The sequence below is a fragment of the Prionailurus bengalensis genome, chromosome C1 (assembly GCF_016509475.1).
Source record: "Prionailurus bengalensis isolate Pbe53 chromosome C1, Fcat_Pben_1.1_paternal_pri, whole genome shotgun sequence".
Lineage (NCBI taxonomy): Eukaryota > Metazoa > Chordata > Mammalia > Carnivora > Felidae > Prionailurus > Prionailurus bengalensis.
The window spans coordinates 28,059,728-28,085,498 of record NC_057345.1 but is presented as its reverse complement, the minus strand read 5'-3'; the positions used below and the strand labels follow the sequence as shown (position 1 = coordinate 28,085,498).

The window sequence follows — 25,771 nt, the reverse complement described above, 5'->3', positions numbered from 1 at the left end:
AATCAACGCACCTCCGATGAAAATTACAACAGAATTTTGGGGGATCTAGACAAGCTAATTCTAATCACCTTAGCAGAGCAAACATCCAAAAATAGACACGGCTGGCAAAGAAAAATAAGGTGAGGGGACTTGCCCTCCCAAATATCAAAACTTTTAAAGGTCAAGTAACAAAGATAATATGGCATTGACATAGAGATGCTCAAACTGACCAACAGAACAGAGAGCCTCCAATCACAAATATATGGAAATTTGATATATGAGGTAGATAAAAGAAGCATTACATACAGATCACTGGAAAAAGCAAGTGCTATTATCAGTGAGTCATTGGATATCCACACAGAAAAAAAAAAAAAAAAATGAAATTGGATCCTTTCCCCAAACCATAAATGATATCAGCCCCATGTGGATTAAAGCTTTAAATATGAAAGGCAAAACTTTTAAACCCAAAATAAAAAGCACCCACCATGAAAGAAAATATTCATAAATTCAATTACGTTAAAATTAAGAACGTTTACTCATCAAGACATCACAATGAAAATGAAAAGACAAGCCACCAGCTGGGGGAGAAGTTATTTGCAACACACACAACTGACAGCCCAGTTGAACACATGAGCAAAAGACAGGAGCAGGCATTTCTCAGAAGTAGGACATTAAAGACAATCAACACATGGAAAGATCAACCTCATTAATAATCAGTTAAACGCAGATTAAGACGACATGAGGCACAATTTTACACCATGTTGGCAAAAATGAAAAAGTCTGACACCACCATGGGTTGGTAAGGATCTGGATCAGTAGGGACTTTTACACTTAGCTGGTAGGAATGTAAATGAGTGGAGGCATGTTGGAAGACACGAAGGTGCCATTTGTAAGTTTAAACATTTGCAAATCCTCCTTGCCCAGTAAGGTCTCCAAAGAAATTCACGACCGCGTGCACCAGGTAATTGTGTAAGAATGTCCCTAGGAGCAATGACGACAACAAAAAAAGGAAACCACCTCAACTGCTATTGATAAGAAATGGATACAACCAGTTTTTGGTATAGCTACACAATGAACTCTACAGAGGTGAAGTGAAAAAGCTCCAATCACCCCTACCAACATGGCAGAAAGACAACATTGAGAGACAAAAGCAAGCAACAGAAGACTGCATTCAGTATGACGTCATTTTATAAAGTTCGAAAACAAGAAAACCAAACAGTATGTTGTTTACAGAAACATAAATGTGTGATAACTGTACCTTAATATATGTTTTTCAATAGAAAGAGAATAAGCAATATAACACTCAAGATCATTGTTACCTCTGGGGGACTGAGGAGACCAGGGGGTGGGGGGTAGAGCAGGAAGGAGTTTACGAGTGGATATAAAGGTGTGGCCCATGGTCTATAGCTGTGCCTTCCAATGCAATAACCATTAGCCACACTGTGCTTATTCTGATTTATATTTAAAACAGTTAAAATCAAATAAAATATAATCAGTCACATGAGCCAAATCTCAAGTGCTGAAGAGCTGCATGTGGCAAGTGGCTACTGTCTTGGACAGCATAAATTTTTAGGACATTTCCATCACTGCAGAAAGTTCTATTGGACAGCTCTGTTGGAGGCCAGAGGCTGGCAAACTTTTTTGTAAAGTGTCACGTGGTAAAAGGCCCTTTTGACCCCATTTTGCTTTGTGGAACATGAGGTCCTTTGTCACAACTAATTCTTTTATTGTACCTCAAAAGCAGCTACAGACCACAAGCAAATGCACGGATGTGATTGTGTTCCAATAAATCCTTATTTAGGAAAACAGGCAATGGGCCAGATTTGGCCTATAAGCCATAGTTTGTTGACCCGTATTCTAAATCTTAAGTTATGTGATTGGTTGACAGATGGTCATTTTATGATTATGCTTCATAATTTTCAAGCATCCTTACATATCAAACATTAGAGAAGAGTCTTTCAATAAATTTTAAAAATATGTCTAGGGACAATTGGTGAAATCTGAGTAAGATCAATAGATCAGGGGCACCTGGGTGGCTGAGTTGGTTGAGCGTCTGACTCTTGATTTCAGCTCAGGTCATGAGCCCAGGTCATGATCCCATGGGATCAAGCCCCACATCAGGCCCCATGTGGAGTCTGCTTAAGATTCTCTCTCTCTCCCTCTGCCCCTCTCCCCTGCTCATGCTCTCTCTCTCTTTCTCAAAAATAAGAAAATAAAAATAAATTAAATTAAATCTTTTTTTAAAAGATCTATAGATCAGATAATAGGATTATTAATTTTCTGATGTTTAGCATTTTACCGTGGTCATGTAAAAGAATGTCCTTGTTTTTAGGAAGTACACAGTGAAAACACTTAAAGATAGTAGAGAATCACATGTGCAACATACTCTTGAATGGTTCAGAAATGGATTGTAGATGTAGATGTAGATGTATACACACACACAAATTGCTTGCTAGGGCTGTCATAGGAAAAGACTGGATGGCCCAAACAGCAGAAATTTATTTTCTCATAGTTCTGGAGGCCAGAGGTCTAGGATCAAGGTGTCAGCAAAGCTGGTTCCTTCTGAGGACTCTCCCCTCAGCTTGCAATCAGTCACCTTCTCACTGTGTCCTCACCGTGAGGTCTTTTCAATGTATGTGCTCATCTCTAGTGTCTCTTCCCCTTCTTATAAGGCATCAGTCATATTGAATTAGGGCCCTATATTAATGGCCTCACATTAACTTAATCACCTCCTTCAAGACCGCATTTCCAAATACAATCACATTCTGCTGGGGGTTGGGATTCAACAACGAATTGAAGAAATAGGGCACACAACTCAGTCCATGATAGATAAAGGATAGATGATAGATGGATGGATAGATAGATAGATAGATAGATAGATAAGATAGATAGAAGATAGCATATTTGGTAAAATGTTAAAGATCTGGGCAAAGGGTAGATAAAAGTTTTCTGTACTATTCTTGGAGCTTTTCTACAAACCTGAAATGATCTCAAAATTAACAGCTTAAAAGCACATACGTATATAGTTAAATACGCTTAAAACAAAGCCAAAAATACAATTACAATTGTACATTGATGCATATATGTTACTCCTCAACAAAAACCCATGAAGTCAAAAGGAATAGGAGGTTGACATTGGCAAAGCCAGCAGCCCAGCTGAGTAAGGAGAGGACTGAGAAGGATCTGGTCACCGGAAGGTTGTGGATGATCTGAAATAAGACACCCTTTGGGAATTACAAGGTGGAAGCTAGATTAGATTGGGCAGTTAGGAGATGGAAATAGCAAATGTTGACAACTCTTTACCATATGTTGGCCTGAATGGGAGGAGAAAGAGTCGTACCGAAAAGGAAATCATGTGAAAGGAAGAAGGAATGGAAGAAGCTGGATCACGGTGAAATGTGCTGGCAGAACCACAGAGCAGGAAAAGCCTAGAAGCCCATGGTATACACACAGTGGAATCAAGCTGCCTGGCTCAGAACCAGATCCTGACTCTGCCACTTGCCGGCTCTCTCAGTTTTCCCATTTGTGATATGGGTTCATGTGATAATAGACCCCACCCATAGAACAGCCATAAAGATTAAATCAATGAATAAATATAAAGCACCTCAAGGAAGTCATGGTGGTTACAGTCAGCACAAAAGCAGGAGGAGAAGTCATGGAGAAGAGGTGGGGAAATGGAGGAACTTAGAAGAGGAGTGGAGGGTGAAGGAGGACCATGAGAAGGACCCCCATCCTTGAGAAACGCCCGGAGAGGCATGTTTTGATGGCACAAAACCAAGAGTGGTCTCGCTTCTTGGCCAACTGAGAGTTGGTGGGGGAAACTCTTGAGAAGGGGCCTCAAGGGTCTCAAAAGTACTGAAGGGACAGTTTGAGGACAAAGGACAAGAACAGAGTTTGAGAGACAGCTTGAAGGCCCAGGAGAAATTGGACGAGACCCCCGTCTGATCTTCCACAAGGGTCTTCACAGGACCCACAACAAGCCCGGCTTGGGTGGGGAAGAGGAAATAGCTGACGACAGCCCGATCTGGGGGGCCCTTCCGGCCAGGGAGGTGGGAGCACAGGGCTGCAAAAGTATTGAGCATACAGGTAAGAGAATCACCAATGAGTTCAGGCTGGTCTCCCAAAGCAGGAAGAAGGAAAGAGATGAGATCAAGGCAGATAGCAAGGACATAGGAGAACTGGGGCCTGGAGGCCTCCCTGAGCTCACAGAGCAGGAACCTTGGAGGTGGACGGGGGAATGCTAGACAAATGAGGGCTATGGTCAAAGAGGGAGGTATGAGGTATAAGGTCGTAGAAGTTGAGCAGTTCCAGGTGCCAGTAAGGGCCACAGTGTGACCACTGTATTGGTGGCTAAAGTGACAAAGCCCCTGGAGATGACTGGTCAAGGAACTGAACAACCAAGGTGTGGGTGCATCATCCATGTGGCTGAGAAGACCTCCCAGATGGTGGCAGGATGGTAGTGGAGAGGATGACCATGAGGCAGGCACCCAGGTCAAGAGAATAAGACCAAGTGATAGGAGATCAGTAGAAGAGAGTGATGGGGCGGAAGAGGCTGTCACAGCTTCGAAGGCAAGAGCTTCGAATGAGGACCCAGGAGCCATGTCTAGACCCAACACTTGGATCAAGAGAAAATTTAACCATGCTTCTGGCTCCTGGTCTACCTGGAGCTTGAGAGGAGGAGCTGCCTCCATTCGCAAGGGCTGTAGGGAGGCGTCCTTAGAGATGGGAGGCACTCAGAGGTTCTGCGAAGAGCTTGAGGATATGGGAAGTTTGTTTGTCAAAGACCACACCATTCATACACTATCCTCAGGCTCAAGTGCAGGGCCTGGTTGGTAGCAAATACTCAAAAATATTTGCTGAATAGATGGATGGGTGGTTGGGTGCATGCACTTGGATGGTAAATGAATGAAGGAATGGGAGTGTGATGGATGGATGGGTGGCTAAAATGGGTGGATGGATGGATGGGTGAGTGTGATGAATAGGTGGGTGGCTAGATGGGTGAGTAGGTGGGTGGGTGGGTGGATGGATGGATGGATGGGTGAGTGAGGGGATGAACAGAAAAAAGAATGAGAAGGTGGGGATGGGGGTGAGTGAGTCAACAAATGCAAGAACTGAATACACTGGGCATTCCAGGAGAGACCAGCCTGGGAGACCAAAAAGGTGATGGAGATGATATGGGAAGCCCTACCCTAGCAGTCCAAACCACTCATAGGACAGTTATTTTATTTTTTTTTTTAATATCTGATGACAAGGTTTTAGAGGGTCAGAATCTTCAACGTTTATTTTATTTTTGGGACAGAGAGAGACAGAGCATGAATGGAGGAGGGGCAGAGAGAGAGGGAGACACAGAATCGGAAGCAGGCTCCAGGCTCCGAGCCATCAGCCCAGAGCCTGACGCGGGGCTCGAACTCACGGAGCGCGAGATCGTGACCTGGCTGAAGTCGGACGCTTAACCGACTGCGCCACCCAGGCGCCCCAAGGACAGTTATAAGCACAAGGAGGTTGCAAAAGCCATCATCCCTCTGCTCCCTGGTGCCCCCCAGCCCAAAGGCTAATCTGTGGCCAGAAGCCCCCACCTGTGGCCCTTGGACCCAGACTGGTAAGGCAGAGGAGCACTAGAAACCACTGAGGACCCCTCTTCCCTCTCAGCATCCAGATCGAGCACCCCAGGAAGCAGGGGAGAACGCAGACCCCAGTTGTCAGCAGAGTTATGGACCCGTCTTCACCTCTCTCTTGCCTTAAACAGGTCATTTTGTTTCTCCTGGATACCCTTCCTCACAAGATTTTTAGGAAAAATGCCCCTGTCTTATCCCTTCCGTGGGCCCACCCCAGTGAGGATGTGAACCAGCTGCCTTGATCCAGCTCCCTCCCCCAAGGAAGCCCCATGATGAGGGCAGATGCTGGCCTGGCCTGGGGACTCTCCCCTTATCTGGCCACCCCCCACCCCTCCTGCCAGCTACAGGCTTGCAGAGGGAATAGGTTTCCTCCAAGCCAAGATAAGTATCTGAGCTTTATCTCCCCTCAGCCTCTGATCTCCCCACACCCTACCCCCAAGACTGTACCCCCTCCCCGGCCACACCATGGAGAGCAGAGATAAGGCCCTCCTGGCCAGCAGACCACAAGGGAGGATGGGGGCTGTCTTCCCTTTTGCCCACCCAAAGTTAGAATTCTGCTTCCTTCCCTAGAGGCAGGCCCCAAGAGAGCATCTGGACAGCCAGCCCAGCCCCTTCACAGCTTGGGCCCTGCACTTTTCCATCTAGCACCCAGCATTGATTACATCCTAATTGGTTCATTTTTCATTTGGGGGCAGCAATCAAAGGGAGAAAATCCTGCCAACCTGAGCGCCAGAGAAGCAGGATAGTGGAGTCCTAGCTGCCACCAGGTGGAAAAGACTCCTCCAGAATCTTGGCAGGAAACCCGGGGACCCCTTGGCCCTGAAGACCCAGGTCCAATATCAAACCGTTCTGCACCCTTTCACGCACCCCCTCCTCTATACCAAGTCCCACGCTGGGTACTGGAGTCATGTATCAAGTCCCTGCCTTCACAGAACACCTGGGAGCTGAAGTGAGCAGCACCTAACCCAGCCTGAGAAATCCAGGGAGGCTTCACAGAGGAGGTGACATTTCAGCTGGGTTTTAAAGGATAAAAGGCATTCCTTCAGACACAGAAATAAGGCGAAGGGCATTCCAAGCAGAGGGAACAGTGTGGAGAAGTCTTGGCGCTGTGAAAAAAACAGCACGCGATAGGAAGGCGACGATAAATGGAGTGGTGGGGCTGTCGGGCCCACGAAGGGGAAGAGGAGGTTTAGAAAGGGAGCATGAAGGGATGAGGCTGGAGCATCAGGGAGGGTTAAGGGCCTCAAAGGCCGTGAGGAAGACTTGGAACTTTATTCCACGGGCAGCGAGGCACCAATGGAGGGTTTTCACTCGGACGGTGGCCAGCCGGGATTGTGTTTTGGAAGAAGCTCTCCAGCCGAGTATAGCAAGGGTGGCGTCCCCGGAACTAAGGTGGGGAGACGCCACCCTTGTTTCGGGCTGCCGCAGTCATCCCGAAGAGCAAGGACAGTGGCCTGACTCCAGCAGTGGCAGTGAGATGGGAGAGAAAGGACCTACACAAAGGGGTGACAGGCTACATGTGGGGCATAAGGGACAGCAAGGAGGGCAGGCCGAATCCAGGTTTCCAGGTGCCATCCACCAGGACAGAAATTTTCAGGGAAAATGTGGAGGGGCCCAGTGTGGGGCACGATTAGCCTGGGGGGCCTCTGGAGTATCGAGGAGCTGATGGGGATCCGAGAGGCAGCACCATCCTGCAGTCAATGTCACTGCTGGGTCTAGAATGCAAGCCGGTTCCTCCTGTTACCTCCTCCTACCTCTCTGATGGCCTCCATCCACACTCTTCCTGCCCCCAGGCTTGATGCCTTTGCTCTTGCCCAGAGTACCCCTTCCTCCTCTGCATAATCCCACCCACCCTCCAGTTCCAACTGGAGTCCCAGCTCAGTTTAAGGGCCGGAGCGCAGATCCACAGTCAGAGGTGGGTGGGGTTCAAAAGAGAGGCAGAGAATTATAAGAGAAGGCGCAGAGACCAGACTCAGAGCCCAGCTCTGCTGCGAGCTGGCTGTGTGACATGGGGCAGTCCCTTGCCCTCTCTGGACCTGTTCCCTAACCTTTCAGAGGTGAACAAGGAAAGGTCCTTGCCCCAGGAAGCTCAAGGTCTAGAAAGCGCCGTGAGACCAGGGATTTGAGGTGTACTGAATCCCTTGGGCACGCAAAGCAGGAAAAAGTTTATGGAGAAAGACTTAGTGGTATGTTCTCCGAGCCATGAAGAATGGGTACAATTTCAGCAAGTGGAGATAGAGGCAGGAGAGGGCCCTCCAGGCAGAGAGAACGTTCCGAGAAAAGGCTGGGAGGCACAAAATTCAGGGTGTGTCCAAGGAAGAATGAGTGTCCAGATTCTGGGGGTTTTTTTTGTTTTTTTGTTTTTTTGTTTTTTTTTGTTTTTTCTGAGTCAACAGCTCGGGCCCTTTTTGTAAGCAGGCAGCCCGAGCCAGGCAGCCTCCAGTAAACACCTATTTGCACAATCGAGGTCACACACAGGGACGTGTTTGCACAACAACCTGTTTGCACAATCTCAGCCGACTGCTATATTCCAGCCAAACCAGGCCCCGGCGGATGAGCACGGCCTCGACTTCCGGACACTCACCCTGGCTGGCCCACCGGTTCCCGCCCCTCAGGAACAGGCTGCTCCTTGACCCACCCCCTGGCCCCACGCACAACAGGCCATAACACACCGAACCAATCCGACCCACGGGAGGGCTGCCCTCCCCAGGGCTCCCTGACTGGGCTTTCCAGCCCTCAGAGGTCACTGTCTGATGGAGGAGGGGGCCCTGGCCCCAGCAGGAGAGCTGGAGGAGGAAGTATCCACAAAGCAGACACTAGGTGATGGAGGGGTGGACTCCACATATGTCTCGTGTTTGCCAGCTCTCACCAGAGGACACATTTATTGAGCCTTTACCGCGTGCCTGGCTCTGTGCCACAGGCCTCACGTGCATTCTTTCGCCAGTTTCTCTCACGAATCCCATAAAGCAAACGCTACTATCCCGATTTTAAAGACGCTGAAACCGAGGCTCAGAGAGGTTCCACAACTTGCCCGGGGTCACACAGCTAGTAAGTGGCAAACCCGAGCAGTCTCCTCAGCCCCTCTCTTGACCTCTCTATGCTAATGTAATGTCTCTAAAGTCTCTCGCCCTGAGGAAAGTTCTTCCTTAAATCTCACTTTCATTTCAGCTGCTGCAGTTTTGTTTCCTGGTGCAGGTCCTCGGTGGAGAATGGAGCACACATGAGCAGGAAAATCCTGCTCTGAAACACTGAACTGTGCAGTGATGGGAAAAGGAAAGGAACTTTATTGAACACCTACTACATGCTGGTTAGCACACTGGGTTTCATACCTCCCATAGCTCAGTTGATCCTCCCAAAACCCCTGGGAGGAGTTATTATCTCTGTGGCAGATAAGGAAATGGAGGCTTGGAGAGGGAGTTTCTGCAGTCCAGTAGATCCTCACTGGGAATCCTCTGTGCCGAGGCTGGAGGCAGAGATGGGAAAAGGGTTTCTGCCCTCGAGGAGTGCACAGTCTAACGGAGGAGGCAGACCGCCAACAGCCCACTGCAATAGTACAGGATCGCCAACGAGGGAGGGCACCTGACCCGGCCCAGAGAGGTGCCCAGCGCAGGCTGGAGGTCTGAGCAGGGCCAGAGGCTGGACTCAGCCAGCCAGAGGCGACCAGGGGCTCGGCAAAAGCAAACACACAGAGGTGTTCCAGAGCCCGGGGCAGGCAGGAAGATGTAAGCAAATCCTGCACGACTACAGCCGGAAAAAATGTGTCTGGGGAAGTGGAGGCAGATAAGGCAGGAGAGGGAGGTGGGGCCAGCTGGTGGGGTATCTTGATTGTCCCGTTAAGGAATTAGGGTGCGTCATAGGGCCTCTGAAGAAAGGGGACTGGCATGGTCACCCGTGCCTGCGTGTAGGAACGCTCACTCTGCCAGGTGCTGACAAAGGGTGGAGTGAGAGAGCCCAGAACAGGGGGCCTGCGGGGAGGCTGGGGCATGCCCAGGTGAGGGGTGGGGAGACCTGACAAAGGCAGGGTCAGGAGATGAATTTCAGAGCTGTGGACAAGCCCAAGAGCTCCATAAAGGCAGGAATGAAAGCTGCTTTTGGTCACCATTGTACCCCCGCACCTGTTCTGGGAGCATGTTTTCTGAATGATGAACCGAAGGCCCGTTCTCCTTCATTAAGGACTGGTTGCATGTGGGAGTGTGGAGAAGCAGGTGTGAGGAAGGATTCCTAGGCCCCTGGGGTGGGTGACTTGGGAGGAGTGGGAATGGTGATATACTCTACCAAAATGAGGCACGTGAGGATTGGGGACAGGTTTGGCAAAGTGGGGGGAAGATTCATCCATTCAGTCATTCATTCAACAAAAATATGTTGAGGGCTCACTAGATAGCAGGCAGTGTTGAAGACAGTGGAGAAAAAGGTTTGAACAAAAGAGACTAAAACCCTTGCCCTCGTGGAGCTTCCATTCTGGTGGGGGGTGGAGAAAGCCAATGACAGATAGTGAAAAGGGATATGGAAGAAAAGAGAGATAGGAAATGAGGGGGGTCAATTTTTTAAAAGGGTGGTCAGAGAAGGTCTCAATGAGGTGATAATCTAAGCAAAGACCTGAAGAAGGGGAGGAAGTGACTCCTGTCATTATTTGGGGGGAAAGAATCCAAGCAAAGAAATAGCAGGTGCAAAGGCCCTGAGGCAGGAGGGAGCCTAACAAGTTCAAGAAAAAGAGAGTAGCTGGAGCAGAGCAGTAAGGGAAAGAATAGGACAGGAGCCAGGGAAGGAATGCCCCCCCCCCCCCCGCCCAGGGTTGGGTGAGGCCTTGCAGATCATCGAAAGAACCTGGACTTTGACTCTGAGTGACATGGGGGCCATTGGGGGTTTGAGACAGAGGCTGACATGAACCAACTTTTTTTGGTCAGTATCACACTGGTTCCTGAAGGTACAATAGACAGGTTGGCGGGGGACAAGGATAAATGGAAATAGGGGACCAAGAAGGGGACTATTGGAAGGATCTAAGTAGGAGAGAAGGGTAGTTTGTCCTGACTGGTATTGGTTTAAGTGATATTTATATTTTCCAACTTTTTATCATGAATATATTGACACACAGAGCCAAGCTGAACTGTATAGGGAATATCCATCTACCTGGGATTCTGGTTATATTTTGAAAGAACAGTCCATAGGATTTGCTGAGCATGTGGGGCCTATGGGACATCTTGGGGAGGTTGCCACAGACAGTTGGGTATTTCCATCTGGAGCCTCGACTGCAGCCCAGGTCTGTCCCTCACCCCAGACTCAGAAGCCTGCTTTTTTCTAAAAAGAATCATATGTTAGGGACACTCTCCTAGTCAGTTGGCACCTAATCTTATTGGGTCATAAAACCAACAAACTATGAACAGTCTGAACCCTCCTCGGAAAAATGCACAGAAAATTATTTGTAAACAGTTTCGGGGGAATCATGGATACAGACAATGGAAGACGCTAAATTTAGTCTACTTCACTCAATCAAAAAATGTTCAGGGTAGCAGAATCCTTGCGAGTAAACCAATTTCTTTTTTTTTTTTAAGCTTTTTTAAATTTTATTTATTGAGAGAGAGAGTATGGGAGGGGCAGAGAGAGAGGGAGATAGAATCCCAAGCAGGCTCTGCACTGTGAGCACAGAGCCCAATGTGGGACTCGAACTCACAAACCGTGAGATCATGACTTTAGCCGAAATGAAGAGTCGGACCGACTGAGCCACCCAGGCGCCCCGATGAGTAAACCAATTTCAAGTGAGCATATGAAGGCTGAGCCTCACCAGCTCATCCCCTTATGTTGTTCCCAGAATCCCCATTTCTCCATCGCCTGTCCATGGTGGAAAATGTAGCAAAGAGGGGCACTGTGAGTAAGGTGCTGGGTCACAAAATTTCCTGTCACCTGGAAGCTGCCGCCTAGAGTACTGGGAGGATCAGAGCCCCAAGCCTAGAGCCAAAGAGGCTTAGAGCCGAGCGAGTCTTCGAGCCAGGGTCTGTCTCTGACTGATGTTCCCCCAGGAGTGGACCATGGGAAGGAATGGCACCCAGGCGGGTTGAAGCCTGGGCCCTGGCCAGCCTCAGAGCTTTGAGGTCAGGAAATCCGGAGGCAGGGGAGAGGGACACCGTTGCCACATTCCCCGGCCCCTTTGAGACCCCCGAGGCAGGAAGGCTGCCCGACCCCACCGGCTTCCCTCCCAGGCTCCTTCCTGTGCCTCAGCGACTGAAAGCACAAGGGAGAGAAGGAGGCCGGGCAGGTGTTGCAATCCACAGCTCCCGGGCCTGTCACAGACTGAGCCATTAACGACAGGGCTGGGGAGAGAAGCCGGCCTGCGGCTGTTTTCAGGAACTTGCCCTCAAAAGGAGAGCAGAGACGGTTCTCCAGGGCGGTCCTCCAGGCGGGTGCCCGCTGCAGGCTCCAGCGTGAGTAGGGGATCCCCAAGGAGGGCTGCATCTCCGGCTTGACGAGTCCCAGGTCCACTCTCCCCCGAGCTCTGCCAAATGCCCGTATGCAGGCCTTTCGGATTGGTCCCTGGGAACCAGGAGCCCTGGACACTGAGCGTCTTTGACCAGGGCTGCCTCCTCTTTGGGGGCAGGGGGTGTGCATCGGGGAAGTCATAAATAGCCGAATATTTCTTTGGGGACGTCAAGTTGGGCTCGGGGAAGGACACGATCGCCATCCCTCTCCGCGTCCCTGTCTCGGACCCTGTGTCTCAGCCCGTCCCTGTCTCCCCTGTTTCTGTCTTCCTCCCCAGCCCCTCCCTGGCCTGGGCTCCGGGTCTCTCTCTGTCTGACTCAGAGTCTTGCTGTGCCTTCCCCCATCTCTTACATTTTCCTCTTGAATCTTAAACTATTTTGGGGACCTCTTGCTTCTCAGCCTTGAGTGCTGGGGTCTCTGGGTCAGCGTCCTTATCTCCTGGGCTCTTTCTTTCTCAGAAAGAATCAGTCCCAGATTCCTTCCCCCCAGAAAGAATCTCCATGTAGGAGAGTAAACACAAAACAGGAGAGAGAGGGTGTGAGCTGGGGAAGGGAGAGCAGGGGAGAAGGCTGAGTGCAGGGAAAGGAGAGGAGAGCAGGAAGACGTGGGTGATAGCAGTGCCTCCGGGAGGCAGCGGGTTCGACTGGAACGGAGCGGGAGAACCGGGCAGATGGCTGGAGAGAAGGCGAGACTGGGGTCCCAAGGAGCCACAAGTAGGGAACCCAGAAATGGGGCTCTGAAGCCATGCCGTGTGACACGGATGAAAGCAAGGTGGCGGTCCTGGGGGGCTGTGACCACACAGCCTATAAGCGGGAGAGGAGGCCAGGAGGGTTCTGGATTCCATGATGCAGTGCCCCGCTTCATGGCACGTGAAAACAACCGACGGTCCCCGAGGGCTTCTTCTACGCAGGCTCTGCGCTGAGCGCGTTTATCACAGACCATCTCAGGGCACCCTCACTACAGCCCTGAGAACGGGGTGCTGATGTTCTCCCCCTTTCACAGATGGGGACGCTGAAGTTCAGAAAGGTGAAGTAACCTGTCCAAGGCCACAAAGCTGGTAAGTAGCGGAGTCGGGGCTGGAGGCTGGTCTAACTCAGAGCCGGACTCCCCACTTGTCTACATACCGGCCCCCAGAGAGTGAGACCACGCTCCAACAGGCCCCAGATCACTCTCAACGCTCTCAACTGGGGTAGGGGTCATCCAGGGCTGCAGTGGGGGACCAGAGACTGATGTCAGACATGCCGACACTCAGCAGCAACCCAGGGGGAGGATGCCCGGCCTCTCAGGGTGGGGTTTGGCTACCCATTCTGGACAGGAGTCAGAGGACAGGGATGAAGTGGTATCTCACTGGGCACAGGCTGGGCCTTATGCTGATCCTTGCTAGGGCAGCAGGGCTGGGGTATGATCAAAAGCCCAAAGAAATGGAAACCAGTGTCCCAAAATCTGGGCCCAGGAGGCTAAATCTTCCCCAACAAGTGGCGGGGGGGGGGGAGACGGGGGGGTTGATGCTAATCAAACTGGTATAATGCAGTAAGAAAGCTGCCAACCACTGATTAGTAGACCAGGGTGCTCTGAACAGTGGTGCGGGTTTCTCACTGCACAAAGCTGCCCAGCTAAGGAGTAAGTAAAAGCTGAAATCCAGTCTATTCTTCAGTTGCCAGGTCTTAGTGTGAGCCTGCATCTGCCAAGAGGAAGGGGCGCTTTTTTCCTGATTGGCAAAAAAGTGACTTACGGGCTAGCAGTCCCTTGGCATCCTGATACCGAAGCGTATACAAATAGCACAGGGGTTGGGGTAAGGCCCCTGCCTTGGGTGTCTGGGAAGTTCTTATTCATACCCCTGCCTGGGAGGAAGAGAAAAAAGGAGAGAAGCTTTCCCCCTTCTGAGCACAGGGGGTCTGCTGGGACACCACCTACATGCATGTGTTCCTATATGTACACGCAGGCTAGACAGTGATTTCCACTGACCTGCCACCGAGGGTGCCAATTAGTGCTGAAGAAGCAGGTGCCAGGCCCCAAGACCCCAATGGGAGCAGAATGGAAAGTTAGGCTAGAAGCCCGCCATGGCAGAATACCTTTGGCATACTTCCAGAAACAGAAACTGGAGGCTCCCAACAGGCAGGCACTGTCACCAGGACCTCAGGGCACCTGGCCCCAGAAAACCTCCAGAGGTCTATGCCCAGAAGCGGGGGTGCATGGACCCCCGTGTCCTCCCTTTCCCACCATCACCACAGAGGCCAGCCTCCCCCAGATGTAACCTGACAGCCCCTTGCCTCAGCTACTCCATGCAATTGTCACTTTCCGCCAAGGGGCGCCTCTAACCTTTCTGGCACGGCTCACTCAGGAGAACATGCCTAGTGCTCACGCGTGTGCAACCTGGACGTGCCAGGAAGTTAACACCCCAAAGAACAGCCCTTGACTGATGCGGGATAGAAGTCAGTAGATGAATGTTCCCATCCTCCCTCCTGTTCAAGGGATAAATTGTCCCTTGGGTGGATAGTTCTGACGTGTGTTCTACACGGCTCCTCGGATGGTCCCAGCAGGAGGGAGCCCCAAGTCTGTGATACACCCTTATGTCGGCTTTCCCTCCTTACCTGTGATCATTCTCCCCACCCCCTCAGTGTTCCTGGGATCCTTCCTATTAAACTACCTGTGTGCAAGCCCAGCTCAGATAAAAGGGAAGGGAGAAGAATGCTATTCCTTGACGCTTCTGTCCCCGCTCTCTCCTGGAAGGCAAATATAATAACAACAGTGGCAGTCACTCACACAGTCATTTCCTACGTGCCAGGCACTATGTGAAGCCCTCGTCTTGCACCATTTCTTGTATTCCTCCCAAAGCCCTTTGCAGTATAGGCTGTTGTTACCTCCATTTTGCAGACAAAGAAACTGAGGCTCAGAGAGGTCAAGTCACCTGGCCAAAGCCACACTGTGGCAGAGCAAGGGTTAAGCTCAGCTCTTACTCCGAAGCCCATGACCTTCACCATCCCCCTCTGCCTCCAGGTGAGCACCAAGTTGGCACTATGGTGGAGCTGGGAACCTGGAGCCTGACCAGAGCTGCCCTGATTATCCTGCTGCTCCCCAGAAGTGAGTGTGGCCGGGGATAGGGGTGCCGTGGGGAGGGAGAGGAGTCACAGCGAGAAAGACAGAGTGGGTGGAGGTGGGAATCATTTCCCTGCACTGCCACACTGCTCCTGGGGTCCCCAGAGAACCAAGGCTGGGCCACAGATGTGGGGTAGCCGGCTCCCACCCACAGACCTCTGCGGGCAAACCACCATCCATGAGGAATGGTGAGCGGGCCTGGGCTGGTCAGCCTGGAAAGGGCTGGGTGACCCAGGCCTTGTCTGCAAATCTCTGCCAGGCTGTCAGAAGGAAGCTCTGAGTCCCCTGCAGGCTTTGTGGGCAACAAAGAGATCAGGGTGGGAGCCACAGGGAGGCAGGATTCATCCTGGAATCGGGAAGCCCAGGCAGAGCTCCCCAACTATGGAAACTCTATCTTGAGAGGTAGAGAGCTTCCCATCTCTGGGGATATGCAAGCTGAGGCCAGGGTTGACAGGGAGGCTACGCAGCAGGGGCCAGCGCACTCTGCTTGATAGGACTATGGAGGCCACATACAGTCTCTGCTGCATGCTGTTATCTGTTTTCTGTTCTGTTTTCACCCTTTAAAAATGTAAAACCCACTCTTCGCTGGCAAGCCATACAAATCAGGCCACCCTCAGCCCTGCTGAAAAGGATGCAGTGCCTGGCGAAGTTCTGGAGTACACAGTTTTGCAAGGTCCCTTCCAGTCTGAAATTCTGAGTCTGTGAAGTGATGGGAGCCCCACGTTGAAAGTCATGAACTTGCTTCGTGATCCTGGGAGAATCCCTTCTCCTCTTAGGGCCTCAGCCTCCTCATCGGCAAAACAGGCCCAGGAACACATGACAGAGGAGAGGAGGCATTTGGGGGGGGGGGGGGCAAAGTGCAGCGCTGCCTTATTTGTTTAGACAAGAAATATTCACTGAGAGCCTACTCTGTGCTAAGCTCTGGGAATACAGTCGTGAGCCAAACAGCCAAGGTCTCTGGCCTCACGGAACTTCTGGCCTGATCTCTGGGGAGACAGACAAACAACTAACCACGTGGCTCCGTAATTAGGAAGGATGAAAAGAGCTTTAGGAAAGTTCAGGGCACTTGGCCTGGTCTGGTTGATCAGGGCCTGGTCTGGTTCCCCCACGATGCTAAATGTTAAGCAGGTGAGAGAGAGGAAAAAAAGAGCCCCTGAGAAAGGAACAGCAGGTACAAGGATCTGGAGATTGGAGAGATCGTGGCATTTTCAAGGAATAGGAAGAAGGCCAGAGTGACTGCCGACGAGAGGGGGGGGTCTGAGCTAGAACTGGGAGGCGTAGCATGGACAAGGCCAGGAGGGCCCTGAGAAGGACCTGGGTTTTCATCCCAATCGTGGCAGCAGAGACATTGGTGGGGCCTGGCATGTCATTACATCTAATCCTTGCAGCAACATGAAAGTAGGGACTATTTTTCATCCCCATTTTACAGATGAGAAAATTGAGGCACAGAAAGCCTCGGTAACATACCAGGATCACACAACGAATAGGCAATAGAACCAAGCTCTGAACCGAGGCGGTCTAGTTCCAACATCCGTGCTCTTACCCACCGCACGGCTGCAGTGCTGAAGCGCCGTGATCCGGAGGCAGTAACACAATCAGATCTGAATTCGGAGAGCTGGGGCTGCGGGCTGCCCATCATTCCAACCACCACTTTCACCACCTTTGGGGAGGGCGCTGCAGGGGGGGACCTGTCTCTGTCCTGCGGTGTGCTGGAGCTGGCTTGCGAGACCTAAGGGCGCACGTTTCCTCCCAAGTTCACATTCAGTGATGTCACACGGGTGGCTGGAAAATCAGTCTTGGTGGGACATATTTACACCAGGGAAAGCAGCCCATACTACAAATCAGGATGTGGTTTTCTTGTACAGTCAGTTGATAAGCATTGATCAACACATCATTCTCTCTCTCTCTCTCTCTCTCTCTCTTTTTGCCCCTGAGAACCCCTCACCGTCCCCATAGACATTCTCCCCTTTCCAGCCCCCATAACTTCGGCGGGGAGGCAAGAAGGTAAGGGCCCTGAGTCTAGGAGTCCAAAGACTTAGCTTTTTGGCCCAGCTCTGCCAGGCACAGGGGTGACTCGTGGCTCGTTCTCTCCCACCCCAGGCCTGGAGGAATGCGGGCACATCAGCCTCCCAACCTCCACTGTCCGCCTGGGAGACTCCATCACAGCCTCCTGCACCATCAGCCCCAACTGTAGCCACCTGGGCCCGGAGTCACAGATTCTGTGGAAGTTGGGAACACAGCTTCAGCTCGGAGAGAGGCAGCAGCGTCTGGCAGATGGAAGCCAGGAATCCACCATCACGCTGCCCCCGCTCAACCGCCCGCGGGACCTTCTCTCCTGCTGCCTGCGCTGGGGCAACAGCGTGCAGATCCTGGACCAGGCTGAGCTGTGGGCAGGCCGTAAGTCCCTGCGGCCGTCTACCCACTCCGCCTCCGTGCCCTCCTGTCAACACGAATAAGAGCTAGGATTCACCGAGCACTTGCTCAGTAAGCACATTATGGGCATGATATCAGATAACCTTCCCTGCCAGCGAGGAGTGCTCTTTAGCCCCATTTTGCAGATGAGGAAACTGAGGCTCGTTTGGTGAGGGGCACAGGCGAATAAGGATGTGGCCGAGATTTATATCAGCCGGCGTGGCTCTGAAGTGAGTGTAGTAACCACTACTCCATATGGCTGCCACATAAGCCCAACTACCCAGCCACTGGAGGGTGTGCCCAGGGAGGACACACTTTACCATCTGGGCCTGCTCTCAGTTTCTCTGCAACTCAGTCTCAGCCCTCTGCTCAAACTGAGAAGCAAGGGGACGATGCCAAGCCAGTGCATGAGGAAAGAACTAAGACCAGGTTTCCTTGTTAAGAGTCACTAGGAGTAGAGCAAACACTTACACAGCACCTGCCATGTGCCAGGCATTGCCCTGAGCGCTTTGTACATAGTGAGTCACTCAGCCCTACCCAGGGGGTAGGCATATCACCATCGCCCCGTTTTACAGATGAAGAAACTGAGGCACAGAGCGGCTAAATGACATGAAGATCACAATGGCTAATAAATGGCAAACCCAGGATGAAAACCCAGACCTACACTGTCACGGTCAAAGGGGGCTGAGCTGAAGGGGTCGGAGGCTCTGTGATGCCTGCCCTGTACATGCCTATAATTTGACTTGCCCCAGGGATGCCCCTCCAGGGTCACCCCGAAGGAGGCGAGCGAGTAGACAAGGTGACCCCAGAGGGAACAACCCCGAGCAAGGAAACGAAAATAACTGATTCCAGTCAGAGCTTTCCGAGTGGCCCTACTCCAAGCCCTCAATCTCCCCACCCTTCGTGCAGACCCTCCCGCCGCGCCCCACAACCTGTCCTGCCTCATGAACCTCACAACTAACAGCCTCGTCTGTCAGTGGGAGCCAGGACCCCACAACCACCTGCCCACCAACTTCACCCTCAAGAGCTTCAAGTAAGGAGGGGTCTCTGGCCCCGTTCCTCTGGGTCCTGGGGTGGGGCATGGGCGGGAGTGGGGATGGGGGAGCCAGAGGCAAACACGGGAGGGAGAAGGGAGCCTCGCTTTCTTCTTCTGCTAGACACCCAAGCCTGGCCTATTGGCAGGAGCCGGGACAACTGCCAGACCCAAGAGGACTCCATCCTTGACTGTGTGCCTAAGGACGGAGACAGCCACTGCTCTATCCCACGCAAATACCTGAAGTTGTACCGGCACATGGGCATCTGGGTGCAGGCAGAGAACGCACTAGGGACTGGAAAGTCGCCACAGCTGTGCCTCGTTCCCATGGATGTCGGTGGGTGACGCCGGGTGTGGGGGAGGGGAAAGGCCCCCACAATGGGCAGATCCACAGAGGCACAGAGAGGGACTCCCAGACCCAGTGACAGACAAGGAGATCCCGGATGGCCTAGAGATAGAGGCAGACGAGAGAGACGGAGACGAAGTGGAATGCAGATGGGGCCAGAGCTACGGACGGAGACACAGACACACAGACGTGGGAGAAACACCGAGGCAGGGAGACACGTTCTTTCAGCAAGCTTCTTGAAGTGCCCACGGCACGCTAGGCAGAAGTTGTTCTAGGTGCTGGAGACCTGAACGAAATATCAGAAGTCCTGCCCTTGGAATGTTACATTCTAGTGGGCAAAATAAATAAAATAGAATGTCAGGCAACCAGAAGTATGAGGAGGGAGTTAACACAGAGGGGGAGGTGGGGAAAGCCGGGGGGGGGGGGGGGGGGACAATTGCTCTTTCAGTAAGGTGGTCAGGGGTGGCCTCACTAAGAAGGTGACATTTGAGAAGATCCTTGAAGGAAATGAGGGAGCAGGCTGCTGGATATCTGAAGGGTAAGATCTCCAGGCAGAGGGAATGACGAGTGCAAAGGCCCTGGGGCAGAAGGATGAGACAGAGACCTAGGGAGAGACAGACACATATATACAGACAGACCTCCAGAAACAGGATGACATGGAGATGAAGAGACACAGAGAGACGGAGAAAAAAAGAAGCAGGCTGACAGAGACCCCAGGGGTGGAGACCCCAGGGCAGAAAACGGAACAACAGGCAAAGAGAGAAGCAGGAATAAGGCAGAGCCCTATAGGATGGGGCAGGGAAGGTTTCTGACAACCCCTCCTCCTTACAGTGAAGCTGGAGCCCCCCACACTGTGGGCCCTGGCCCCCAGCCCTGAGGTGGCCCCACCCCAGCCAGGCTGCCTGCTGTTGCGCTGGGAGCTATGGAAGCCGAGCCTCTACATAGAACAGAAATGCGAGCTGCGCCACCAGCCACAGCTCGGAGAAGCCAGCTGGGCCCTGGTGAGGTGGAAGGCAACCTCAAGAGCCTGGAGGGGGGGTGGCTGAGGGGAGGGTGGCTGAGCTGGGCCTGAAGGGCACAAGGATCCAGGCTCAGAGCCACGGCCATCCCACCAGGTGGGCCCCCTGCTCCCTGAGACCCTCCAGTATGAGCTCTGTGGGCTCCTCCCGTCCACAGCCTACGCCCTGCAAATGCGCTGCGTCCGCTGGCCCCTGCCTGGCCAGTGGAGCGACTGGAGCCCTAGCCTGATACTGACCACCGCACAACAGGGTAAGTGGGTGGGGAGGGGCCAGGAGCAGCCATCAGGACAAAGTCCAGCCTTCAGGGCCCTCCCTGAGCCCCTCTTCCTGCTCCGTCCCCAGCCCCCATCGTCAGATTGGACACATGGTGGCGGCAGAGGCAGCTGGACCCCAGGACTGTGGATGTGCAGCTGTTCTGGAAGGTGACCCCTTCTGAAGGCCATCCCTCCACCCCTGAGACTTCTCCCAACCCAGACAGATCCCTGTGGGCTGGGGCTCAGGACTCCAACAGTTCTGGGAGGTTTGGATGCATTTGTATGTGATTTGCATGCACTTTGCACGCACCTAGGAAGCTGGGTAGCACCCTTCTGGAGAGACTACAATGTAGGACTCACCTATGGCAAAGAGTCAGCTCAGGGAATGGTTAAGTGCCAACCTGCTCCTTCCTTTCCTCCCTCCTAGGACCTGGCATGGGGAACAGGGAAGAAGGAAGGGAGGGAGGAAGGTTGGCTCCCAGCCTGTGGGGGCTCAGTTCCTATGACCCACCCACCCCATCTAGAAGCCGTTCCCTACTCAAGATGAGCTGTGCGCCCCCACCCCTTATCTTCTTCTTCCTGTGTCCACCGCAGCCAGTGCCCTTGGACAAATACAGCGGGCAGATCCAAGGGTACCTGGTCAGACCACCAGGCCAGACTGGGGCAGTCCCAGCCCTCTGCAACACCACGGAGCTAAGCTGCACCTTCCACTTGCCCTCGGAAGCCCGGGAGGTGGTCCTTGTGGCCTATAACACAGCGGGGACCTCTCATCCCACCCCAGTGGTCTTCCTGGAGAGCAGAGGTAAAGGGCGCTGGTGGCTAGTAGAGTGTAGTGGGTGAGCACGTAACGTTCAGAGGCTAGACTGCCTGGGTTCACAACTAGTCCCGTCACTTGCTAACAGTATGACCCAGGCAAGTGACCCCTGGCCTCGGTTTACTCACCTAGCAAAGGGGGACAATCCAGTGCCTACCTCAAAGCCCTGCCGTGAAGGTCACATCCATTAAGACATGTGCCTGGCACCACGTTCCCGCTCAGTATGTGTTAGCTACTCTCGTTATCATCAGCCAGAACCAAGTTAAGCTGGTGGTGGTACCACACAGGCTCACATTCACTCACATGCTCACAAGTGCAGACGCTCATAGACACGCATTCGCGTGTGCGTGTACGCACGTGCGTGCATGCGCGCACACACGCACACACACACAGTCCATTCTGCCAAAGAAGATAGGAAGAAAGCCCTACATTTTTCCGGCTGGAACACGGTCCCTGAGTTAATTGCTCATTCTCAGTGGATCGGCCACCACCACCCCCAGGTTCCCCTGAACATGGGTCCTCACAAGGCGACACCAGCAATAACAAGAGCTCGTACTCCAACTTACGAGCCGCGTGACCTTAGGCAAATTACTTAACCTGTCTCAGTTTTCTCCTTGATAAATTGGGGCCAGGGTAGCGCCTCCCTCCTAGGACGCTTAGCGGACTCAGTAAATTCACACATACCAAGGCCCATAGCCGCACAGACCATGAACTACACAGCATTAGCACTGATCCCTGTCAGACACTCCTCGGCACGAGGCACTGTGCCAGGCTCGTTCTAGGCATCATCTCATTTGATCTGCGCCAGGACCCTCACAGAGGAGCAAACTGAGGTCCTGATGTTGACTTACTCAAGGCCATCCGGCTTGTAAGTAACAAAGCCAGGATTTGAACCCAGGCTTCTGGCTCTGGGACCCGCATTCTTCTTGCTTTTGCTCTCTCACCTCCTACCCTGTCTCCAGGCCCGCCCCTGGCCAGGCTCCACACCACAGCTCGAGATCCCCACAGCCTCTGGGTGGGCTGGGAGCCCCCCAGCCCTCGGCCTCGGGGCTATGTGATTGCGTGGGGCCTGGGTCCCCCCAGCCCCAGCAGCAGCAATATGACCTGGAAGATGGAACACAACGGGAACATTTCCGGGACCCTGCTGCAGGGTGAGGCAGGCCTGGGGACCTGGGAGGCAAGGAGGCAGTGTTTGTCAGGCAGAAAGCAAGGGGCGGGCTGAACCCCCCTACAGAAGAAGCAGACTCCCCAGTCTTTCTTGACTCCTTAGTCTCGTCTCATACCCCCAGAATCAGGAAGTTCTTCCCCCAGTCTAGCCAGATCCTCCCTTTTCACAGCCCTGCCCTGCCACCTTCCTAGCTCTCCTCCTTTTCTGCCCTTACGTCCATCAAATGATCTGAAGAAGAGATAGACGAGGCTAGCCCTGCAGCACAAGGCCTGGGTTATTCCCCACTGGAGGTCTGAGGTTAGCTCCTGATCATCTGCAGAGGTTAGCCCCTCACCAGGGGGCCTGCCCCATTTTCTCTCCACAGAGAACATCAGGCCCTTTCAGCTCTACGAGATCACCGTGACCCCTCTATACCAGGACACCGTGGGACTCTCCCAGCACATCTATGCCTACTCCCAAGAGATGGGTGCGTCAGCCACCAGGCTCCTCCCAGAATCCTCCCCTCTCGACGCCTGCCTGGGGCCCCACAATCAGGACTATGAGGGAACATTTCCTTCCTCCCCCACCTCTGACCCACAGGAGACCCTCTCCCAACCCTAAGATGACCCCTGGCTTACAGTAAACCCCTGCAGCCGGACAGAAGTCAGGTGGTGGGGTGACAGAAACTGGGGAGTGAGTTGGGCAGAATTCACGAAGCGAGTCTGGCAAAAATCAACCAGTTTTCCTGAAAGAAATCAAGCGTCCTGTGTGGCAGAAATTAGAGAGAAGGCCCGCCATAAAGTCAGAGAGCGAGTGGCAGAAATCAGATAGTGAGCCCAACAAAATCAAGCCTGGCAGAAATTAGGAGGCAAGGCTTTGGAGTCAGAGAACCAAGTGCAAATCCTGACTTAGCCACTTATCAGCAGTCTGTGGAATTCAGTCAAAGGTGCTGGCAACATGAGGCTTGGGCATGGGTCCTCTTGGACTCTCTTCTCCCACTCCCCGCCATAGTGTGGCTCAGTTCTGGGCTCTGGGGAGCCACAAGATGTCCAGCTAGGCTCTCCACTCTTCCCTGCTCCCCGTCAGCCCCTGCACCTCTCTCTCTTCTGGCAGCCCCCTCCCATACCCCAGAGCTGCATCTAAAGCACATCGGCAAGACCTGGGCCCAGCTGGAGTGGGAGCCCCAGGCCCCTGAGCTGGGGAAGAGCCCCCTGACCCACTACACCATCTTCTGGACCAACACTCAGGACCAGTCCTTCTGTGAGTCTCTGCTCAGTACCTCACAGTCCCAGAAGGCCTGGGAGGGGACGCCCAGCAGCCTTGGAGGGAGCCTCGGCATCTGGGCCCAGGCTGACCATTCTCTTCTACTCCCAGTCACCACCCTGAATGCCTCCTCCCATGGCTTGGTCCTCCACGGCCTGGAACCTGCCAGCTTGTACCACGTATGCCTCATGGCTTCCAGCAAGGCCGGGGCCACCAATAGTACAAGCCTTACCCTGATGACTTTGGCCCTAGGTAAGGAGAGCAGGGGGCTGGCCAGCCAAGGCTGTTGGGAAGGTTCATCACCCAACGGATCTCTCATTTTGAGGCCCTGCCTGGATCTGCTAGTCTGAGGGAGGAGACTGAGCCCAACCCATGAAGCCCAGGCTGAGGGAGGAGGCCCATTCCTGCTCTCAGAGCCCAATCTGAGGAAAGAGGCCCAGCCCCACTTGCATGCACTCTAATCTCTTCTGGCTTTCCCCTCACCCCAGAGGAGTCTGAGCTGCATATCCTCCTGGGCCTCTTTGGCCTCCTGGTCTTGCTCATCTGTCTCTGTGGGGCTTCCCGGTTCTGCTGCAGACCCAGGTGAGTCCTCTCAAGACACCTAACACCTACCTACCCCTCCCCACAGGGAACTGCAGGCTGGAGCGGGACGGTCCAGGTCCCTCCTTGCCTTCCCAGGCCTCAGCGCCCATGCCTGGGTCCAGCCCTGCACCACCTTCTCTCTGTACTAGGGAGCCTTCAACTGCTAGAGCGGGTGGGAGAAAGGATGGCAAGATGGGAGGGGGCATGCCTGACCCAGCCTTCACCTGCCTTCTTCTCCAGCAGGAAGAATCCCCTCTGGCCAAGTGTCCCAGACCCAGCCCACAGCAGCCTGGGCTCCTGGGTGCCCACCATCATGGTTGAGGTAAGAACCCCCATGGGAGAGGGAAATGGGGCCGGGGGCGCTGGCCCAGGCTCAAAGTGAAAGGAACCTCCCCCAAGGATGAGTCCTCAGGCCTTCCCATCACTTCCTAGCAAGGTGCCCTCCCTCTGGAGTAGAGCAGATCCGAGTTTGCATCCCAGCTCTACCCATTTCAAAGCCTCAGCCATCTCACTGTGAATTGAGGTGAATCTCACACAGAATCACTGGGGACATGCACCGAGCTAAGTCTGAAGCCCATAGCACGCGTCAGGAATGTATGAGATGCTTTGCAAGTGTCACCCTTTGGGCTCCAGCAGAGAGCAGCAGGAATATCCCCACAACTGGCCCACCGCAGGAAGGCACAGTGGCTGGGATGACTACGAGATAAATCTTGCCCTCACCCCACGTCCTTGTGTCCAGGAGGCCTTCCAGCTGCCCAGCCTTCGGGACCCCGGCATGCCACCCATCACCAAGATCACAGTACTGGAGGAAGAAGAGAAGAAGCCGGGGCCCTGGGAGTCCAACGACAGCTCAGGGACCTGTGGCCTCCCCACCCTGGTCCAGGCCTATGTGCTCCAGGGGGACCCAAGAACACCTTCCACCCAGCCCCAGCCCCCGTCTAGCACCAATGACCAGGTCTTTTATGGGCAGGTGCTGGGCAGCCCCACAGGCCCAGGTCCAGGGCACTACCTCCGCTGTGACTCTACTCAGCCCCTCCTAGGGGGCCTTACTCCCAGCCCCAAGTTTTATGAGAACCTCTGGTTCCAGAACAGCCCCCTGGGGACCCCAGAGCCCCTCGTCCCAAACCAGGAGGATGATTGTGTCTTTGGGCCACTGCTTGACTTCCCCCTCCTCCAAGGGCTCCAGGTCCATGGGGTGGAGGGGCTGGGGGGCATCTAGCGCTTCCTGAGACCCCCGCCCAGGCCTGCCTCTTGAAAGGCCTGGGCTATCCAGAGGAGAGGAGAATATCAGTAAGCCCATCATGAAAAAATCATCTCGTCCCAGAAGGGCAGGAAGACTACCAGTATCTCCCTATCTCTGGTCCCCAGCATCCTTCCTCCACCTCCCAGGCCCCATGGGCTGACCCTGCCTCTCACTTTAGTGGCCAGAGAATGCTTCATCCAACCCTGCCCACTAGCCTTCTGTGTTTAATTCCTGTAATTTTAGTCTCTTAAACCGGTTCAAGGTTTGGTTTGTTTTGGTTTCGAGAAACTCTTGAGTGTGCATGAGTCTCTGTTCTTTTTCTTTTCAGGGCCCTAGCAGTGATGGGGGTACTTATCAGAACTGTTCGTTTGTGTATTCTTTCCTTCGCTCATTAATTCCACCAGCCCACATGTAGCATTTAGGTCCTGTGCTGGCAGCAGGGATTCAAAAATGATTTGGCTCAGTCTACCCTCAAAGGGCTCCCATGCTAGTGGTGG

General features: G+C 53.2%; 1 protein-coding gene across 2 annotated transcripts; it reads left to right on the top strand.

Moving 5' to 3' along the window:
- The first annotated feature begins 11,885 nt into the window (after positions 1–11,885).
- On the top strand, positions 11,886–25,579 carry CSF3R (colony stimulating factor 3 receptor). 2 transcript variants are annotated; one of them, XM_043574514.1, is made up of 17 exons: positions 11,886–12,010; positions 13,068–13,122; positions 15,063–15,146; positions 17,262–17,558; positions 18,483–18,606; positions 18,756–18,943; positions 19,784–19,953; positions 20,068–20,221; positions 20,314–20,393; positions 20,820–21,027; positions 22,002–22,190; positions 22,572–22,673; positions 23,300–23,446; positions 23,561–23,701; positions 23,938–24,031; positions 24,275–24,353; positions 24,771–25,579. In XM_043574514.1, exons 3-17 carry the CDS (start codon positions 15,083–15,085, stop codon positions 25,248–25,250), a joined length of 2,517 nt encoding a protein of 838 aa, XP_043430449.1. In that variant the 5' UTR covers positions 11,886–12,010; positions 13,068–13,122; positions 15,063–15,082; the 3' UTR covers positions 25,251–25,579. The 2 variants fall into 2 exon arrangements, with proteins under 2 accessions (XP_043430449.1, XP_043430448.1); XM_043574513.1 differs by having other exon boundaries at positions 24,272–24,353.
- Positions 25,580–25,771: the final 192 nt, after the last annotated feature.